The sequence below is a fragment of the Bombina bombina genome, chromosome 10 (genome assembly GCF_027579735.1).
Source record: "Bombina bombina isolate aBomBom1 chromosome 10, aBomBom1.pri, whole genome shotgun sequence".
Lineage (NCBI taxonomy): Eukaryota > Metazoa > Chordata > Amphibia > Anura > Bombinatoridae > Bombina > Bombina bombina.
In genome coordinates, this window is record NC_069508.1 from 29,223,314 (window position 1) to 29,242,904 (window position 19,591).

General features: G+C 40.4%; 2 protein-coding genes across 2 annotated transcripts in view; one reads left to right on the plus strand and one right to left on the minus strand.

The window, feature by feature from the left end:
* The window catches only part of SELENOF (selenoprotein F), a 54,869-nt gene extending 36,106 nt beyond the window's left edge, over window positions 1-18,763 (minus strand). Inside the window, exons 1-2 of the mRNA XM_053693914.1 lie at window positions 18,624-18,763; window positions 16,518-16,685 (exon numbers count right to left, since the gene is read on the minus strand). Coding sequence (XP_053549889.1) covers window positions 16,518-16,685; window positions 18,624-18,671 — 216 coding nt within the window. The 5' untranslated portion in view covers window positions 18,672-18,763. The remainder of the gene's footprint in view (window positions 1-16,517; window positions 16,686-18,623) is intronic.
* A 333-nt stretch (window positions 18,764-19,096) lies between these two features.
* The window catches only part of HS2ST1 (heparan sulfate 2-O-sulfotransferase 1), a 280,471-nt gene continuing 279,976 nt past the window's right edge, over window positions 19,097-19,591 (plus strand). The window contains exon 1 of the mRNA XM_053693915.1: window positions 19,097-19,442. Within this exon, the coding sequence (XP_053549890.1) occupies window positions 19,319-19,442 (124 nt within the window). The 5' untranslated portion in view covers window positions 19,097-19,318. The remainder of the gene's footprint in view (window positions 19,443-19,591) is intronic.

Sequence of the window (19,591 nt, forward strand, 5' to 3'; positions counted from 1 at the left end):
AAGCTGAAAGGCAGGTATACAATCTATTGTCAGACGCCCCAAGTCTCTAGTGATTAATAACAAATGGAACAATACGCTATTAGATTATTATTTAGCATCCAAAGAACAGTAAAGATGTTGCTGATCTCATATATACACACCAATCAGCCGTAGTGTCTCATACAAGAGTAATCGCTAGAGTTCCAGAACACGATGAGAACTTATTTACTGTCCACAATGTTCTAACAGGATGACTGAACTATAATTTCCCAGATACAGTCTGCATAATATACTTTTACTTATCTATTTATTAAACAAACACCAAAACAACAACAATAGAAAAATGGTGCAGGATATTTTGGACTTTAAGGTAATTGAAAAAAAAAAAAAATAATAAAAAAATTTAATAATGAATAGTGATTATTTTGCTTGTTCTTTTATAAATACTTTTCCTGCAAAACTGCTTGTTCCGTGATCCCTAATAAAGGTCAAAAAGCCAATTCTTTAACCATCATTGTTAAAGACTGTATATTAATCTCAGGCTAATCTTTGCTTTTAATACATAATTCTGTCTCACATGTCTTTTAGTGTTTCATGTACAGAGTTCCAGCCTCTCTAGGTGGTGCGGGAGGGATGGCTAAAGTTTCTGCCCCCTAAATTTAGTCTGCCTCCTAGATTTTGAACTAATTTGTTAAAGGGACAGTCAAATCCAAACCACCCCCCAAAAAAACAACAACAACTCATGTTTCAAATAGGGCATGGAATTTTAAACAAAACTTTCCAATTTACTTTTATCACTAATTTTGCTTTGTTCTCTTGGTATTCTTATTTGAAAGCTAAAACCTAGATGGTTCATATGCCAATTTCTTAGACCTTGAAGGCCACCTCCAATCTAAATGCATTTTGATAGTTTTTCACCACTAGAGGGCATTAGTTCACGTGTTTCATATAGATAACATTGAGCTCAGGCACGTAAATTTACCATGGAGACAGCCCTGATTGGCTAAAATGCAAGTCTGTCAAAAGAAGTGAAATAAGTGGGCAGTCTGCTGCGGCTTAGATACAAGGTAATTACAGAGGTAAAAACGTATATAATTATAACTGTTGGTTATGGAAACTGGGGAATTGGTAATTAAGGGTATATATCTTTTAAAACAACAAAAAATCTGGTGTTGACTGTCCCTTTAAGCCCTGCACTAACATTAGATTTATGTCTATTTAATAACGGTTCTCTTTTCATATATTAGACAGACTGACAGCTGTCAGACTTTCTGTGGTCTTCTACATGATCAATGCATGAAACGAATCTCATAGCAATCACATCTACTTCATACTGTACTGATGCCACAAACCACCCTCACTACTACTGTATGTACCGTTACTTAAAGGGTTACTAAATACTTTTATTTCACGATTCAGATAGAGCATGCAATTTTAAGCAACTTTCTAATTTACTCCTATTATCACATTTTCTTCGTTCTCTTTCTATCTTTATTTGAAAAGCAGGAATGTAAAGCTTTGGAGCAGTCCCATTTTAGGTTCAGCACCTAGATAGCGCTAGCTTATTGGTGGCTACATTTAGCCACCAATCAGCAAGTGTGAAAAAGTAAAAAAAATAAAATAAACTGAATTAAAATAAAATAGATTGTAACAGGGAATTGTTACCATTGTTGTTAATACTGTATCCCTATACCATGTATTTTTCATAATTCTTTTGTACATTGTTTATATGTGTGAAGCTTTAGAAACATGCCATCCTCTATCCTTAGAATATATACACTACAAGGTATATGCATCTCCTTAGAATATATACACTACAAGGTATATGCATCTCCTTAGAATATATACACTACAAGGTATATGCATCTCCTTAGAATATATACACTACAAGGTATATGCATCTCCTTAGAATATATACACTACAAGGTTCCTGATATGCATCTCACTTTAAGATAATTGCTAACATAGGTGAGCTTTCAATTAGTGTTTCCAGTTAATGATTGGATATTCAGAACAGGAGGAGGAGTTGTGCAGGTACATATTAGAGCTGTTAGCCATTCAGTAACTAGTGGTGATTGAAGTTCAGCAGAACTAATACGAGTGACCTTTCTTGCATGTGAAGTGTATATCGTTCTTTTGATTCCAAATTTATGCTTTTACTTAACCTGTGAGCCCTGTGCCGGGTGCCTTTTCGTTTGGATGTCTTGTGATGAAGTAGCCAGGTCCCCGTAAAGTAATTTTGTTATTCATAAATGTTACTCAAACTACCCGAAGCACAAATTGCATAATTTAAAGGGATATGAAACCCCAAATTTTTATTTCACGATTCAGCTAGAGCAGGCAATTTTAATCAACTTTTTTATTGACTTCTATCAATATTTATTTGCTCTCTTGGTATCTTTTGTTGAGAAGCAGGGAAGTGAGCTTAGGAGTCTGCCCATCTTTGGAGCACTATATGGCAGCAGTTTTGGATAAAGTTTCTAAGGATTAATAGTGCAAACTGTAGCCCAATTTTGGAAAATAGTGTGCAAGAAAAAAAAAAAAAAAAAAAAAAAAAAAAAAAAAAAACTTACCAGCTGTCCCTCGGCCATTTTGAAACGGCCGCCTTCCCTCTCCTCTCGATTTCGTCATCCCCATCTTCAGTCATCTTCCAGTGAATGTAACTTTGTGATCCTACGTGTTCCAGTGCTTCGCGCATGCGCCAATTTTATTGAAGGGGGCCTTTTCAAGAAGTAACTAAAAAAAAACGCTCAGTATCATAGCGGTTCCTATATGCGGCAGACCAGTGTGCGTTTTCTTCATCACTCCGACAGCTTATCTGTCTCAGAGCAGTTCCTACTGCTATGATACTGAGCAGTTGTTTTTAGTTCCTTCTTGAAAAGCCCCCCCCTTCAATAAAAATCGGCGCCTTGCACATGTGCGAAGCTCTGGATCGTAAAGATAAATTCAATGGAAGATGACTGCAAGATGGGGATGATGAAATTGAGAGGAGGGGCAGGCAGCCATTTCAAAACCGCTGAGGGACAACTGGTAAGTCTGTAGTTGCACACTATTTATTTTCTATAATTGGGCTACAGTTTGCACTATTAATCCTTAGAAACTATCTAAATATGAGCAAGAACATTTTTTGTGTTGACTTGCCCTTTAAGCAAATTCGATAGTGGTAAATTGTAAAGTTGTTTAACATCACATGCTCTATCTAAATCACAAAAGAAAAAGAAAAAAACAACTTGTGTTTCATGTCCCTTTAATAGAAAAGTGAAACACTAAAACGAAACCTATTAAAAAAAAACAAAAAAAAAACACAACAACACACCATTAAAACATTTTACTTTTTGCTCCTTGCGTTAATAAAAATAAAGAAGCAAACACATAAAACTAATAAGGAGTCAGAACTGCTTCAGGAAAGGGACATGAAAAAAAAATATTTTTCATGACTCAAAAAGAACGCAATTTAAAACTTTCCAGTTTACTTCGTTTTCTGGTATCATTTGTTGAATGAGCAACAATGCACTACTGGTAGCTAGCTGAAAACATGAGGTGAGCCAATGACAAGAGGCATACAGTATATGTACAACCAATCAGCAACTAGGTCTCCGCAGTGCACTGCTGCTCGTGTTTACAAATTACATACTCTATATGAATCAGTTGAATTTTGACTTCACTCTCCCTCTGAGTTTTATGGGACTTTCAGATGTTTTACCAGTAACAGAAGTCAAATATGTGACTTCAACGCTTCAGTATCCAAGAGCACAAAGACTGCAGTATTATGTGAGGTGAAGCTGAGATCAGCTTGAGGGAAGCAGCTACCCACATATGATGCTGCCATGGTGACCAGGAAACAATAATATAAATCTCATAAACAAGGTTTAGTTATTGCTGCTTATAAAATAGTTCAGAACTAGAACACAAGACACATAAAAAATAGAAAGTGTGATGTGGATAACATTTATAGATACTTAAAGGGATATTCCAGCCAAAATTGGAACCCCCATGGGTGCATTTCGGTATTGAACAGAAGCAATTGTGTAATATACATGCATTAGCAAAAATGCTTCTAATAAAAGCTATAGCTGTTTCAAAAGTGTATTTAAGTATGCAACGTGCACCAGCATTTTAAACACAACACTTGTTCGGAGAGCCTAAAGGTGCATGTACCATCTGGTACTGACTAAATTTGTTAGTTGCTGACATGATACAAGCCCCTCTGATGATCTGAGCAGCTGCAGTATTTAAAATGTGGGTGCAGTGAAAATATCTAGATATGCTTCACATGCAGAGAAAAAAGGTTAACACTAAAACAGTGATAACTCTTAATAGAAGCATTTTTGCTAATACATGTATATTAAAAATGTGTTTCTATTCAAAGATGCGATAAATCTATGTGCATTTATATTTTGACTGGAATGTCCCTTTAAAAAGGGATAGTAAATGTGAATTTTTTTTAAATAATTCTGCACAATTACGCAACATTATCTTAGCGACAGCTTTAAAAAAAACAAAAAAAAACAATTTGAGAGATTTTAGCCCCCAGTTATACTCGCCCTGTTTCCTCTCCAGACTCTTCTGAATAGGTCTTTTCCAAAAGCGGATCATGGACGCCCTTTCTAATCACTGCACGCCCAATTGAGCTAAATGTAGTGCGCTCCCGCTCTGGTAGTGCACTACATTTAGTTCAATAGCGTGTGATTAGACAGAGCGGCCGCAATTCGCTTTTGAAAAGAAGACCTATTCAGAAGAGCCTGGAGAGAAACAAGGTAAGAGAGTATAGCTAGGTGCTAAATCTCTGGTTTGGGTTTTTTTAAGCCGTCACTAAGATAATGTTACATAATTGTGCACTATATGCAGAATTATGTAACATTTGTTACGCTTACTGTCAGGGGAGAACATTTTAGAGTACAATGTCTTTATGTTCCCACATTTTACCTGCTGGGTGTATTAAACTAATCACAAATAGCTCCTATATTTTGTCATATAAAAACGGCAGTATCGGTTATAAAAAAGCAGCAGTAATCTGAAGAATAAAAACAGATTAGTTAATTTATGGGAGTGAATCAGTTTCCCTGTTTTATACTATTTCTATTAATCTTCAATTGATATTTTGCTGAATTCTTTGGATTATAATATTCAAACATTTATTGGAAAGTAAAGCAGTGATTTACAGTTAAAGGGACAAAAAAAATTTCTCGATTCAGACAGAATATACAGTTTTAAAAAAAAAACTTTGCAATGTATTTCTATTATCTAAATTGCTTCATTCTCTTGGTATCCTTTGTTGATATCTAGATAGGGTTAGGAGCTTGGAGCTAGCTGCCGATTGGTGGCTGAATTTGTATGCCCATTTTTATTGGTTTACAAATGTGTTCAGCTAGTTCTTAAGAGTGCATTGCTGCTTCTTCAATAAAAGGATATCAAAAGAATGAAAGGAACTTTCAGTCATGAAGTGAAACGCTAGGATTTACCAGTGCATCAAATTAAGGGGACTTTCATGTTGAGCACCTCAGACCGCCCACAGCAGAACGCTAATTCCAGTGAGGTGATTTTGCCAATAGCGTGCTAGCTATCCGGCAATAGCGTTCTGCTGCGGCTGCCCTGAGGCGCTCAGGGCGGTGAACGCTGCAGACAAATAAAGTAACTTTCAGCAATTAAGTATTTTATACTTCATGACTGAAAGTCCCCTTTATTTGTTGCACAGGTAAATCCTAGCGTTTCACAAACACTAGGATTTACTATCACTTTAACAAAATGGAAGTGGGACAGTTAATCGGTGAATTAAACTGATTGCCTATGCTTAATTATCTAACAAAAGGATTTACCAGTGGGTTAATGATAATGTAAGGTTTGAATTAAAGGGACATTATACACTCATTTTTTTTCTTTGCATAAATGTTTTGTAGACGATTTATATAGCCCATAAAGTTTTTTTTTTTTTTTTTTTTTTTAAATGAATAGTTTTGCTTATTTTTAAATAACATTGCTCTGTTTTATGAGAATACTGTCAGCTACCTTCTCCAGCTTGCTCCTGTTTGTGTAAAGGGTCTTTTCATATGCAAAAGAAGGGGGCGAGGGTCTTATTTCCCACTTATAGTGGGCTTTCCAGCTACCTTTTCAACAGAGCTAAACTGAGAGCTTCTAAGTACGTTTTTAAACAGTTTTATACTGGATTTTTATATCAGTATCTGTGCATCTTATTCTTTATAGTAGTGTCTATTACATGCAGTTATATGAAAATGAGTGTATACTGTCCCTTTAAGTATTGCTGAATCTTGATTTAACAGATTGTCTCAGCAACAAAAATCAACTGCAAAGAAAAAAAGAAAGTAGTCTTAAAACAACTTATTTTATTGCAAGGCACTTTAAGATGTAAAAACACTTCATGCTCCTCCCTCTAATTATGGGTACTGCCATTTTAAAACCTTGGTTAAACTTCAGGTATCTGAAAGAGCTGCTGCACATGTGCAAACACGTTGGCACTAGGATGCAGTGATTTCAACATGGCGGCACTCATGGCTATCGTACGAAATGGGAAAACGATATCAGCTCAGAACAAGAAGTGGCTAAGCTAACAGTGAAATTAGAGGATCCCTATTCCTCAAAAATCAAATACTTGCAAAACACCCTTATAAAAGAAGAGAGTACATGGTAGCGCTGTAAAAATACAGCTTAAAAGGACATCCGATGACAGAGTAGAGTATCCATTAAATGTGAATGTAAAAAAACAAAATGCATTTAATTTGAAATATATACGCAACAATAAAAACAGACATTTGTTTAAGTGTAGCATCCAGTTAAAAACACGACGTGCATAACTGATCAGCATAAGTTAACCTTAATCAGTTTTCGGCAAGAAGCTGGAAAAAAGAAAATCCCAAATCAAAAAATACGCAAGAACCAAAAGCAAATGTGTTTAACTCTTACTTACACCGGGAGTTGGTTCGTAGCTTCCTTAGGTAATAGTCCCGTTAGCAATCTGGCTTGTCCAAAATGTGCATTGTGCTTGTTTTTTCAAAAAACGCTTCTTGGCAGTATTTTTGAAAATCCGAACTGCTAGTGATCCTAGCCTTCTCTGCACCTCTAGGACTACGGATGCCCAAATGGGACCAAAGTAACAAGGTAGAGCGTAAAGAGCAACATGTTTCAGCCGTAACTGGCCTTTTTCAAGCTCTAAGAAGTAGTGCACTCTTACCGCTTAATATACTGATCTTTATGCAAATGAGATTAGAAGGGGAGTTAAAAAAGGTCGTTTGTTTGTGATATATATATATTATTCTGATTATAGGGAACATTATAAAGTGATAATTTAATCGAATAATCTGTGTTAAAGTGAATGTCAACTTTCACGAACGAAAGCCCTGTTTTTAAAAATACTATTAAAAACAGGGGCACTTTCATTCATGAAAGTTTTTTTTTTTCTTTTTATTAATATTTTTTTTTTAAATTTTAGAATAAAAAAGGTACAATAATGGGCAAATGCACACAGATCAACAAAGTCAAACACTGAATAGGACTTGCAGGTCCCTTGAGTACATACAAATACAATAAATAGGATACCTACGACCCCCAAGGTCAAACTAGGGTAAAAAAGTTCAATCATAAATAGAAGACATCAGATTGACTCGCATTTTTCCGTTTTAAAGAAACCAAAATAGATCTGACCATTGGGAAACTCGCACTTTTATAATACAATATTTTTGGGGAAGGGGATCAAAAGGGAAGAATGGGTAAAATAAGGTTGTTTGTGGTGAAAATAATTCACCTAAATTGAACCCCGATGTGGGCTCTGAATGTGGAGGGGGGGGGGCTAGTACGTATAAAGTTTGGTGCTCCAAAAGCCAGTGTAAGGTATATGTGAGATATATAGAGGCTCTTAGAACAAAAACTTTTGTACTTCAGGAGATTATATTCCAGCGATACATACTATATCAATCTCTCTATATACTATTAATATAATCTAAAACAACAATACATAGCAACTTGAGGAAGGGGATAACATAGATTGGAAGGTCACTAAGTGATCTTAAGACTGTCCCCAGCACACCCTGTACCTAGCCCAGACGCCAATACCCAGCACACCCTGTACCTAGCCCAGACGCCAATACCCAGCACACAATACCCATAGCACAAACATTACCTATCACCCGTTGTGCCTAGCACAGACAGCGCCTAGCAAGTCTCAAAATCAATAATATAAAAATCTATGAAACTGTGGAACCTAGGACCAAGCCAAAAACCATCATCAAGAATCTGGTCACCCCAATCAAGGATACCTTATTATGTTGAAACAAACATGTTAGGAGCTAAAATAGGCTTATAGAAAGGGTATATGATGCATGTGTATGATATATAACCCTTAATGACAGGCAGAACCGAGAATTAGAAAATGTATAGGGAATTAACAAGTATCAATATTAACTATAGTGGAAACTCCAGAACATACAGTATAACCATAAGTGCAAAACAAAGTACTAAAATAAGGTATATAAAATACACGCACCATATTATGGGAAGTGGACAATGGGGTAAATACAGCAGTGTTTCTACAATTTAAACTAAACAGTTGTAGGAGAGGCAAAGACAGTCACATTAGGGCTGAGAAAAAAAAAAAAAAAAAAAAACTCAAGTCACTTAGCCCACACCGGTGCGACCACAGCTAACCAATCTCCAATGCCTGATGATATGTTGGCAGTCCAATTCTTGAGCAGAGAATGGCTCAAGTAGCAGTAAAAGGTATTCCAGGTGGTAGTTCAAAGAGCCTTAACAAAATGAGACCGGACCTGAGGCATGAAAAATAGTGAAACATGGTTTTCTCAAGTCTACTTTAAACGGCTTTTAGGCTGGATAGGGATTGCTCCACAGCTAGCGGGGGGATAACACTCTCAGCCATTGTCGCCCCAGTGTCTACTGACATGGTGGTATAGGGTTCCGGCAGAACTGCACTCACATGGGGGGGGGGGGAGCAGGAGACCAGTAAAGCCGCGGCCGCTCCAGATGACATCCTCTCTAGGCTACCGCTAATGACCGCTGGGCTAGAAGCTGGAATTGTAGGTTCTGCCAGCTTGAAGATATGTTCCTCGTTTTAGGATATGTCTGTTCCTGCGTAGTGCTTGGCAAGGCTGCGCCACATACGGCCATGAAGGGCCCATCAGCGCCAAAACACTGACCAATCAGTAAGTGGAGGTACTTAAAGTGATCCTCCAATATGGCAAGGATCACTGCCTTGTTTAGTTTTAGAGTGAAAGTCAATATTTCAGATCAGGAGCTAATGGGTTTGGCGATATAGGCCTCTTCCCAAATCTCTAAAAACCTAGGGCTGCTGATTTTTAGGCCCAGCCATAGATTTGTCTGTTTACAGGTGCGGCAATAGAATGTATGTGCTCTTATTAGAGTGATCCCCTGCCCAAAAGTGAATGTGTGTAACTTACTACGGTCTTGTAGGTTGTGGATCAATTTGATGGAGCCGCAATGTAATCACTCCCGCTTCTCTCCGCTGTAGGCCTTAGACTGTCTTCCCAAAATGGCGATTTGCGTCAGCATAAGCCGGAGATCGTGGATTGCTGACTATCACCTCCAAGTTAATAACTGTGAGCAGGGTCCCCAAAATGTCCGCCAAGTTGAACCGGCTACTGAGACTTTCGGCTTTGGCGGACTATTAGGTCTCTATGTCTGTTAAGATAAGATTGCTCGCCCTCGTTTGTAAACTCTTGGAGAAAGTACTTTTTACATGTTAGGGGAGGTCGTGTCCACGCTGTCTCATTAGATGTTGTAGGCCCCCCAACCATAATGCTGCTGAGGTAGCTCCGAAATCAACAAAATATCAGATTTTTGCTACTTAGAGGTCTTAAGAATGTAGTTGCCTCTAATCACTGAGCTTTTTGGTAATTTAGTCTGTTATAGAATTAGATATATGCCCATTTTTGATCAGTTTTAGCAGAGGAGCTCCAGGCACATACATCTGTTCTCCTTGCTGGCAAGCTCCACCCCCCCATTCATAAAATTTTACATTGAAGCTGTTCTTTTAAAATACTTACCTTTTATTCCTAGCAAACGTGGAACACCGGAGCAGCGATTCCCCCGCCTCCAGGTCGTCTCTTGTCAGAAATTACGAATCAGGCTTCCTCTAATAACGGCCCCCCCGAGCAAAACTTTGCTTGAAGCCACGCCGTGATTGGAGGAAGTCGGATTCGTCATTTCTGAAGTAAGAAGAGACTTCCTGGGGCGGAGAAATCGCTGCTCTGGTGTTCAACGCTTGCTAGGAATAAAAGGTCAGTATTTTAAAAGAACAGCTTCAATGTAAACTTTCATGAAAAAGCTATGGCGAAATGTACATCAGGCGACCAACACCTACAATATACAGTACAAACTCTATGTGTGAAATCTGTTCCACATAAAGTTACTAATTAAGCCTTATAGTTATACTAATAACTTATGTAATTAATTGCTGTGGGTATATCCCTGATATATTACTTTGTTATATTAGTATTTGCCGTGTGTGTGAAATTTGTTCCACACTCTGTTTAGGCTATTTATTCTGGGTCTGACTCTGGGTATCCTTTACTTGCCTGCTCTCTCTATATGCATTTGGGACTGTGTCCCTTCTGATTTAGTGTTCCAACTGTATATACAGCTTAGCACACCCGTCTGTGAAAAATTGTTCCACACTCTGATTAGGCTAGTTACTCAGGGTCCAACTATAGGCACCCCCCCATTGGGGTTTTTTATATGGTATTGGGGGTTGCTATATTTTACCCCAGTATCTAATTATGAGTAGTATCTCTACTTTCTGATTGTTATATGTAGGTTGTTACAAACTGCTGTTTGTAACTGGCCCTTTAAATGGAAAATTGCCCTGCTTCCCTGGATTTTGGAGAAGCCTATTTGCCAGCCTCCTTCCACATGACTATGGCCCCTGAGGACATATTGACTTTTGTTGGGTGTGTGTGGCCCTTTAAGAACCGTCTGGGGACATATTGCGACTTTGGTGAACAATGCCCCTTTAAGACTATGTCCCCAGACCTGTGAAATGACTTGTCCCTGGCTTTCTCCCACTTGGTTCAGTTTCATTGTGTGCCATTAAGTGCTATGTGACAGACCCTTCGGTCAGAACTACAGAGATAACTTTGTTCAGCTTCAAGAAGCATTCTAAATACAAGTTTGCTGGGATCAGCTCTAATTAAGTTTAGTGATAAACTTTCCCATTGTCTAATCAGACTTCTAGTAGTGATAAGGTGGACTGCATTGTTTTATTGTGTGTAAAATGTTATCTGCTGAAGTAATGTTGTGGCCTGTCAAAGGGAGTGTCTCTCTATCTAATATCAAATGTGTGATGGGGGATTTTATGCCTCCCCCTGAGAGTGTCCTGTTTGCATGTAACCTCAATAAAAAGCAGGCTGTGTGCTCCAGCACATCAGAGACCTATGTTGACCCTCTAACTTGCAGCTTTGATTCATGTTTGTAGGGGACAGCTTCAGCTATAATCACTACAGGGATTGCTATGCTTTTCATACTCCCTTAGCTACGGGGATTGCTACAGAAGGAAGAGGTTCACCTACTGGAGCCTGGTCGTAGGTCCAGGGTGCAGAGCAGACGGCGAGATACCAGCCCAGCAGCGGTGGTTCGTGGAGTCTGCGTTACTTATGGTGGCTACGCAGCAGTTAGAGTGTCTAAGGTGCTGCTGCTCCTTTGGTGAGCGCTAGGAGCATCCTTTTCTACGGTCCAACTTCCAGCCAGCCTGGAGGCAACCGTAACATTTGGCGGCAGCGGTGGGATTGGCGTCCTAGCGCAAGGAGCAGCACCACAACAGCACTGGTATCGTAGGAGAGTAATTGAGGGCAACGCTAGCCACTGCGCAGCGTCCCTACCTACAGCAGCATGGAGCTGACAAGATACTGGTCAGAACCATGTGAAGAGCACCTCAACCGGATCCGTCGCTATGAGGGCGCGGATTTCGTTCCAGAGGTAAAGAGGCGGCTAGTCCGATATGGTCCAGACCCTGCGCAGGAGGTAGTCAGTCGCATCATCCGGGAATTGGATACGGAGAACAAAGCGGCACGAGCCTTTGAGCGCCAACTGTGGAGTTTAAGGGTATGGACACCTGGTCTCTCTCCCCAGCCGCAGAATGTTCCACAGGGAGAGGAGAGCAGCGACCTCCCTCCCCAGCGGCAGTATACTGTGCAGAGGGAAGAGACAACCGGTCTCCTTCCCCAACCCCAACCAGAGATACCAGAGGCAGCAGGCCTCAGACTGGTCCTGGGAGGACCCCCAGCAGGCAGGTGGAGATGGGACCGCAGTCTCTCTACCGGCCCTACAGGGATGCTGGGCAGGCGGCCCAGATCCCCAGCGACAGACCCAGCTACAGGGAGGGGAGAGCATCGACCTCCCTCCCCAGCCGGAGTGTGCCTTCCAGGGAGAGGAGACAACCGGTCTCTCTCCCCAGCCGCAGCATGTTCCACAGGAAGCGGAGAGCATCGACCTCCCTTCCCAACGGCCGCCGGAGTATCAGGAGGAGGAGGTAAGCCAATCTCCCCCTCCCCAGCTAACTCCTAACTTGGGCCCAGGGTTAACAGTGGAGATGTTAACCCCCACGTTCCCTTTGCCACCGGGCAGGACTATGCCCCAATTCCCCCAGCAGAAGAGCTGGCATCAGGACAGAGCGCTGCTGGCCTCTGCCCTACAGACCCCCTTGTTACAGGACTGGCCTGCAAACCCCTCACCCCAGCAGAAGCGCTGGCACCAGGGCAGAGTGCCGCTGGCCTCTGCCCCCCAAGTACCATCAGCTATTTGCCCAGCTGCGCCAGGAAGCCGAGGATGCTGCACTTTCATCCTGCAACCTGGAACTTACAGGCCAGTACTACGTATTGTGGGGGGGCTACTTTGCTGCTAGCGATTATTTGTGGGTGGGTTGCGAGACTAACTTGGGCACTGACCGGCAGAAGGTCAGGTGCCTGGTTAGTCTCCCTCCAAAAGGGGAGATATGTTACAAACTGCTGTTTGTAACTGGCCCTTTAAATGGAAAATTGCCCTGCTTCCCTGGATTTTGGAGAAGCCTATTTGCCAGCCTCCTTCCACATGACTATGGCCCCTGGAAGATTGTGCCCCTGAGGACATATTGACTTTTGTTGGGTGTGTGTGGCCCTTTAAGAACCGTCTGGGGACATATTGTGACTTTGGTGAACAATGCCCCTTTAAGACTATGTCCACAGACCTGTGAAATGACTTGTCCCTGGCTTTCTCCCACTTGGTTCAGTTTCATTGTGTGCCATTAAGTGCTATGTGACAGACCCTTCGGTCAGAACTACAGAGATAACTTTGTTCAGCTTCAAGAAGCATTCTAAATACAAGTTTGCTGGGATCAGCTCTAATTAAGTTTAGTGATAAACTTTCCCATTGTCTAATCAGACTTCTAGTAGTGATAAGGTGGACTGCATTGTTTTATTGTGTGTAAAATGTTATCTGCTGAAGTAATGTTGTGGCCTGTCAAAGGGAGTGTCTCTCTATCTAATATCAAATGTGTGATGGGGGATTTTATGCCTCCCCCTGAGAGTGTCCTGTTTGCATGTAACCTCAATAAAAAGCAGGCTGTGTGCTCCAGCACATCAGAGACCTATGTTGACCCTCTAACTTGCAGCTTTGACTCATGTTTGTAGGGGACAGCTTCAGCTATAATCACTACAGGGATTGCTATGCTTTTCATACTCCCTTAGCTACGGGGATTGCTACAGAAGGAAGAGGTTCACCTACTGGAGCCTGGTCGTAGGTCCAGGGCGCAGAGCAGACGGCGAGATACCAGCCCAGCAGCGGTGGTTTGTGGAGTCTGCGTTACTTATGGTGGCTACGCAGTAGTTAGAGTGTCTAAGGTGCTGCTGCTCCTTTGGTGAGCGCTAGGAGCATCCTTTTCTACGGTCCAACTTCCAGCCAGCCTGGAGGCAACCGTAACATAGGTGTCTATTTGTGCCATTTTTAAACATTATATGTTGTCTATGTTATCCGTCTCCTACTGATTTTTATTATGTTGATTATCATTAAAAGTTATAGTTTAAATGATAGGGGGGGGGGGGTCCCTACCACTCCATACTCTATATAAGCGAGTGCTGCCATTGGTGCTTCTTTCCAATTTATATTTACTGATTACTTTTGGCACTCCGAACCCTCCACAGACTTTCTCTGTGGATTTATATAGGATACTTGTGTTACACACACCTTCCTTCTTTCCATGAATGAAAGTGCCCCTGTTTTTAATAGTATTTTTAAAAACAGGGCTTTAATTTGTGAAAGTTGACATTCACTTTTCAGTATATAAGCAGAAACAGTGTACTATTACAAATCCTAATCACCAAGGGGGGCGGTTAGACAAAAACATTTTTTACTACCATTCCTTAATAACTAGGGACACGCACACTAGAATAACTAATTTAGATTATTTAAAAAAAAAAAAAATGCACTTTAGAAGGTCAATCACAAATGTTTGATCTTTCTTTTCTGTTTTTTTGTCTAAAAAAAAAAATAATAATCATATTTTCTCAGGCTAAACTTTTCTTTAAATACGTCATTCTATCTGGTATTTATTTAGTGTTTAACCCCTTAAAGTGACATGAAACCCTTAAATTTCCTTTTAACTTTCAGATACAGCATAGATTTTTGAACAACTTTCCATTTTACATCTATTAACAGTTTTGCTTCATTATCTTGGTATCATTTATTGAAGGAGCAGCAATGCACTACAGGTAGTTAGCTGAACACATTAATAAACTAATCACAAGAGGCATACATGTGCAGGCACCAATCAGGAACTAACTTACAGCTACTGAGCCTACCTAGGTATCATTTTCAACAAAGGATACCTAGAGAAAATGAAGCAAATTAGATAACAAAAGTAAACTGGAATGTTGTTTAAAATTGTATGTTCTGTCTAAATCATAAAGGAAAAGTTTGGGGTTTCAACTACTGAGCTATTTTAGAGTTTTTAGATGCTACTCACACTAATCCTCACTGTAGGCCACCCACCCATTATATATTGTGTTTTTTTTTTTTTTTACAGCAGACCCAGTAGATTTAAACTATACCATTATTTTAAGAATATATCATGACATGTGAGAACTCTACAATACAATGTGTAACAAAAATACATTTTTTTTATTGTTATTTAAATGTTATAAACAATATTTTTTTTTTTTTTTTTTTGAGGAGGGTATAGTAATATAACCGATGTGCACACAGGGGGCTCATGTGTGCACATCGGTTATATTACTATACCCCCCCCAAAAAAAATAAAATAAAAATATATATATTGTTTATAACATTTAAAATAAGAATAAACAATTTTTTATTATTATTATTTTTTTTTTTTTTTACACATTCTTCTCAAATAAATGCACATTTATTCACACCAGGTAATCACCAATAGTGATCACTCGGCTATTAAACTTATATAGGGGCTTTATTTTAAAGAGGGGTTTCTGGGCTTTAAAAGAAGGGGTCTTGGAGGTCTCTGGGTCTTTTTGATGGCCTATTATAAGTGCTGAGAGACACCCTCATTAAATAAAATGTATTCAAATTTTAACCCGTTCCCGCTGTTAGGACGTTCTATGCCGCCCTAACTGCACTGGGCTTTAGGGCCGTTAGGAAGGCATCGAACAACCTGTTTGTCTGTCCTGAAACAATAATCCACTTCCTATATGGGATTGTGAGCTGGGGGCATGCCTAACATCATAGACACTCCCCCCAGATCCCATGATTGAAATTACACCATCTTATGAACGATCACGTGATTTCAATTTTACTCATTTGTTTACATTGGAACTTTGGTCTTATGTAGACAAATGAGTCTTGGCAGAAAGGGGTTAATAAACAAGATTGTAAACAGTTAAAAGAAGAAGGGGTTATCCTCATAAATTAGGGCCTATTTGTATAATTATATAACTGATTTGCACATGAATCCCATGAGCCTCTACTCAGATAAATGCACATGTATTCATGCCAGCTGATCACTTAGCTATTAAGACTTATATAGGCTTTAAAACAAGAGGACGTGGGGTCCCTAGGCCTTGTGATTATTTTACAGGCACTTAGAGACCCCCCCTTCCTACAAAATGTGCTTTAATTTATTTTTTTAAATAATGCAGTCACCTTTCTAACAGTTCGTCTTGGGGATTTGTATGAGTTAAGGGAGCCGAGATAGATAGGGTTTTATAAGCACCCACTGCCCCATCCAGCTGCCTTCTTCTATTTACCGTCCCTGCAACCTCTGGGTTTTGTGCTACAAAAAATATATGTCACCAAGCCCAAATAAGGCTGCATCACTTACATAACCATAATCCCCCAACTAAGGCCTAACCCAACACCACCTTGTAAAACACCCAAGACCACAGGTGGGCCTCAATCACAGCCCCCCCCCCCCAATAACATGTGGTTGTCATTTACACTAACAGTATTGTGTGAATGATGACCATGTGTTGTCATCAGTAGTTAAAAATGTAATGTCTCTTTAAAGGGAAATTAATTAAAAGTTATTGTATTTTTCAATGAGGTTTCATTACGCTTACCTTCCGTGTTTCAATATGCGCTTCTTCCTGACAGCACTTTCTGCAGAATGAATCAATCTCATTCAGCTTGAACTGTCCGAGCAGGTCACAGGAACTGCACAGCAAATTACTGGAGAAGCCAAGATCCCTGCAAGCTTCTGAGGAGAGTTCAGCCCCATATGTGGCCAGCTAAAACAAAACATTTAGACTGGGTGAGTATGCTGGAAAGTGCAGAAGAAGGTCTAAACCAGAGATTTTGTCAGCTTACAAAACTAAGTGCACAATGGAACCTATATTTCATAAGTCTATATTCTTGAAATTGAAGAAAAAAAAAGAAAAAAAAAAAAAAAGAAAAAAAAAAGAAAAGAAAAAAAAGTAACTGCATTTTCAAATTTGTCTACAATCATTTTGCAATGTAGATTTGTTTGCAAAATGTTCCTTAACATTATTATAAAACATCCGTGCCAACCTCTTGTCATGGATCCTGGCCTACTTCCTAACAGACTGTTAAACACACAGTGAATTTTATACTTCCTGAAAATATCCAGTGACAGAGGGGATATAGGTAAGGTTGCAGGGTAGCCTTTATTTGCGGCTCTGCCCTCCAGATGGCTATTTTGAGTTTTGGAAACCCCAAAGCACACATTGTTAGTTCTGCTTTTTCCAGGGGCCACAAAAACTATGGCAAACATTCTTAGTTCTGCTTTTTCTTAAGGACCACAAAGAGTACGGAGGGCGCTTGGACAGCCATTTGGCAATCCCTGCTTTACAATATGCTTATTGGTCTTGGGCAATGGTCTCAAAGTACTGGACCAAAGGCCAAATGGGCCCTCAAGATAGTTTCATCTGGTTCTACGTAGTTTAATAGGTAAACTATTAATTTGGGCTGTCAAATATAAAGGCAAGTGTCAGTGTAGACTCCCACCACTCACTGTTGGGTAAACTTTTGACGTTGCTATACAGTTCCAAGATGATCACTTTACTTGGCACTCACAAGATAAATATAGAAAACTGTGTATGTCTATTGTTGGCTTCAACTCCCACCAGGCACTACTACTTGGCTAAATGTCTTTTCCATTTCCTAGTATATCCAGTTGTTAGTTCAAGTGGCCCCAATGGGAGAAGAACACTTGGAAAGTGCCCCCACCCCCAGATACTTTGAGTTTGATACCCCTGGTCTTGGGTTTATTTTTGACTCATTCTTGCTAAAGTAACAGTAATAAAATAAATACATGTATTAACACATGCACCATTGTTGGTAAGAGGTTTAAACACACAATTCAACTTGTACACCAGGTGTGCGATTGTTCTGCTGTCCAGGAACAGGACACGTTACATTGTGAATCATGAACAATAGCTTAACTCATTGTGTTTCTGACTATTTGTTTAACTATAACATTATCTACTATATTGATGCATTTGATTAGTTTTATAAATCTTAAAAGGAACCCACAAATATCATTTAAACTTTAATGATTCAGGTGTATTTAACTATAAACAAATTTCCACTGTTAGTCTGTCAAATGTAGCTTCTTCTTTTGATATCCTTTATTGAAGGGCATACCTGTATAGGCTATGGAACATGAACGTGTCTATGGCACTATATGGCAGCAGTTTGTGTAACTATGATCATAACACATTGATGAGCACGAGAGAGCAACAATGTATAACATTGCTAAATATTTTGTTGCAAACGATGGTGCCTTGAAGTAATAAATTAGTTGTATTTTGACGTCCATGTCCCTTTGAGGAAGTTCCTACAAACATTAGCGGAGACGAGCATTGCCCATTTGGTAAATGCTGCTATGTACATTTCCTGAAAATTTACTTTACACAACTTTTACTTTATTTCAAGAGGTATTTTGGGGTTCTTCGCTTACAATATATAATTTGTTTTGCAGCAAGGAGATAACTGTGGCCCTGGGCGTGCGACCCCAGCTCTGGTGAGATATAATGTAAGACACCCGGGATGCCGCTAACAGGAAACAGCTCAGGGCCACGTCACCCAATCGAAAGTAGCAGGAACCGCTGGCTAAGGAGCCGCCAGCGGACGGTATTAATGCCTGGCCCCAAACATCAGCTCCCACACTGCACTCACATCTCCTCTAGCTCTCATGTAACACTTACCGCCTGTAGCACAGCGACCAGCCACAGCAGCATCCTGTCCGCCACCATCTTCCCACCAGCAGCTGTCTGTCTGGGGTCCTCCTCAGGAGCTGTTTATGTAACTGCCTGCCTGGTGTCACAGTGCTACAAATGTAAATACCAGAGGAGGCTTCACATGCTGCACAAAAGCAAACACTAAATGACAATAAACTTCCTCATATAAATAATACAATTATATTGTGATTATAAAGCAGGTTTAGTGTTTAATATGCGAAATTTAAATGATTTATCAAAATATTTAGGCGCAATAAGGGCAGCTAAAAGGGCCCTAATCAGCTTCCAGTTAGACAGCAGGATTCCTTCAGTGAGTACTTTGCGACATAATTTGTAGCCAATCAGTGAAGGGAGGAACTGAGGAGTTTGGTTGCTTAGCAACCAGTGGTGCGGAGTGGAGCTGCTGGACGTACACGCAGGGGGCGGGGCTAGTGACGTCACACGCTGTTGCTGGTGCTGCGGGTAGAGGCGGAGGAGCGGTGGCTGCTGTACAGAGACAGCACGTCAGGCTGGAGCCTCAGCTGTCCGCGGTGCTACTATTCCCTTCTCCCTCTCCCTGGTTCCGCGGGTGCGTATCCGTTTCAGCCCTCCCCTCGCGCAGAAAGCATTCTGTCCCGATAACATCGCCTTCAGCCTGCGTTATGTTGCGATAGATCAGGTGAATGGGGCTCTTAAGGATTATGATGCCGCCCAAGTTGCAGCTGTTGGCGGTACTGACCTTCGGCATCACCATGCTCTTTCTGGAGAACCAGATACAGAAGCTGGAGGAGTCCCGGGGAAAGCTCGGTAAGCTCATTCCGGAGGGAGGGGATGGTGATGCCCAGTAAATACAAAGCCAGACCCCTGTGTGTGCTCCTATAGCCCCCTCACACTGTCCTATAGCCCCCTCACACTGTCCTATAGCCCCCTCACACTGTCCTATAGCCCCCCCTCAC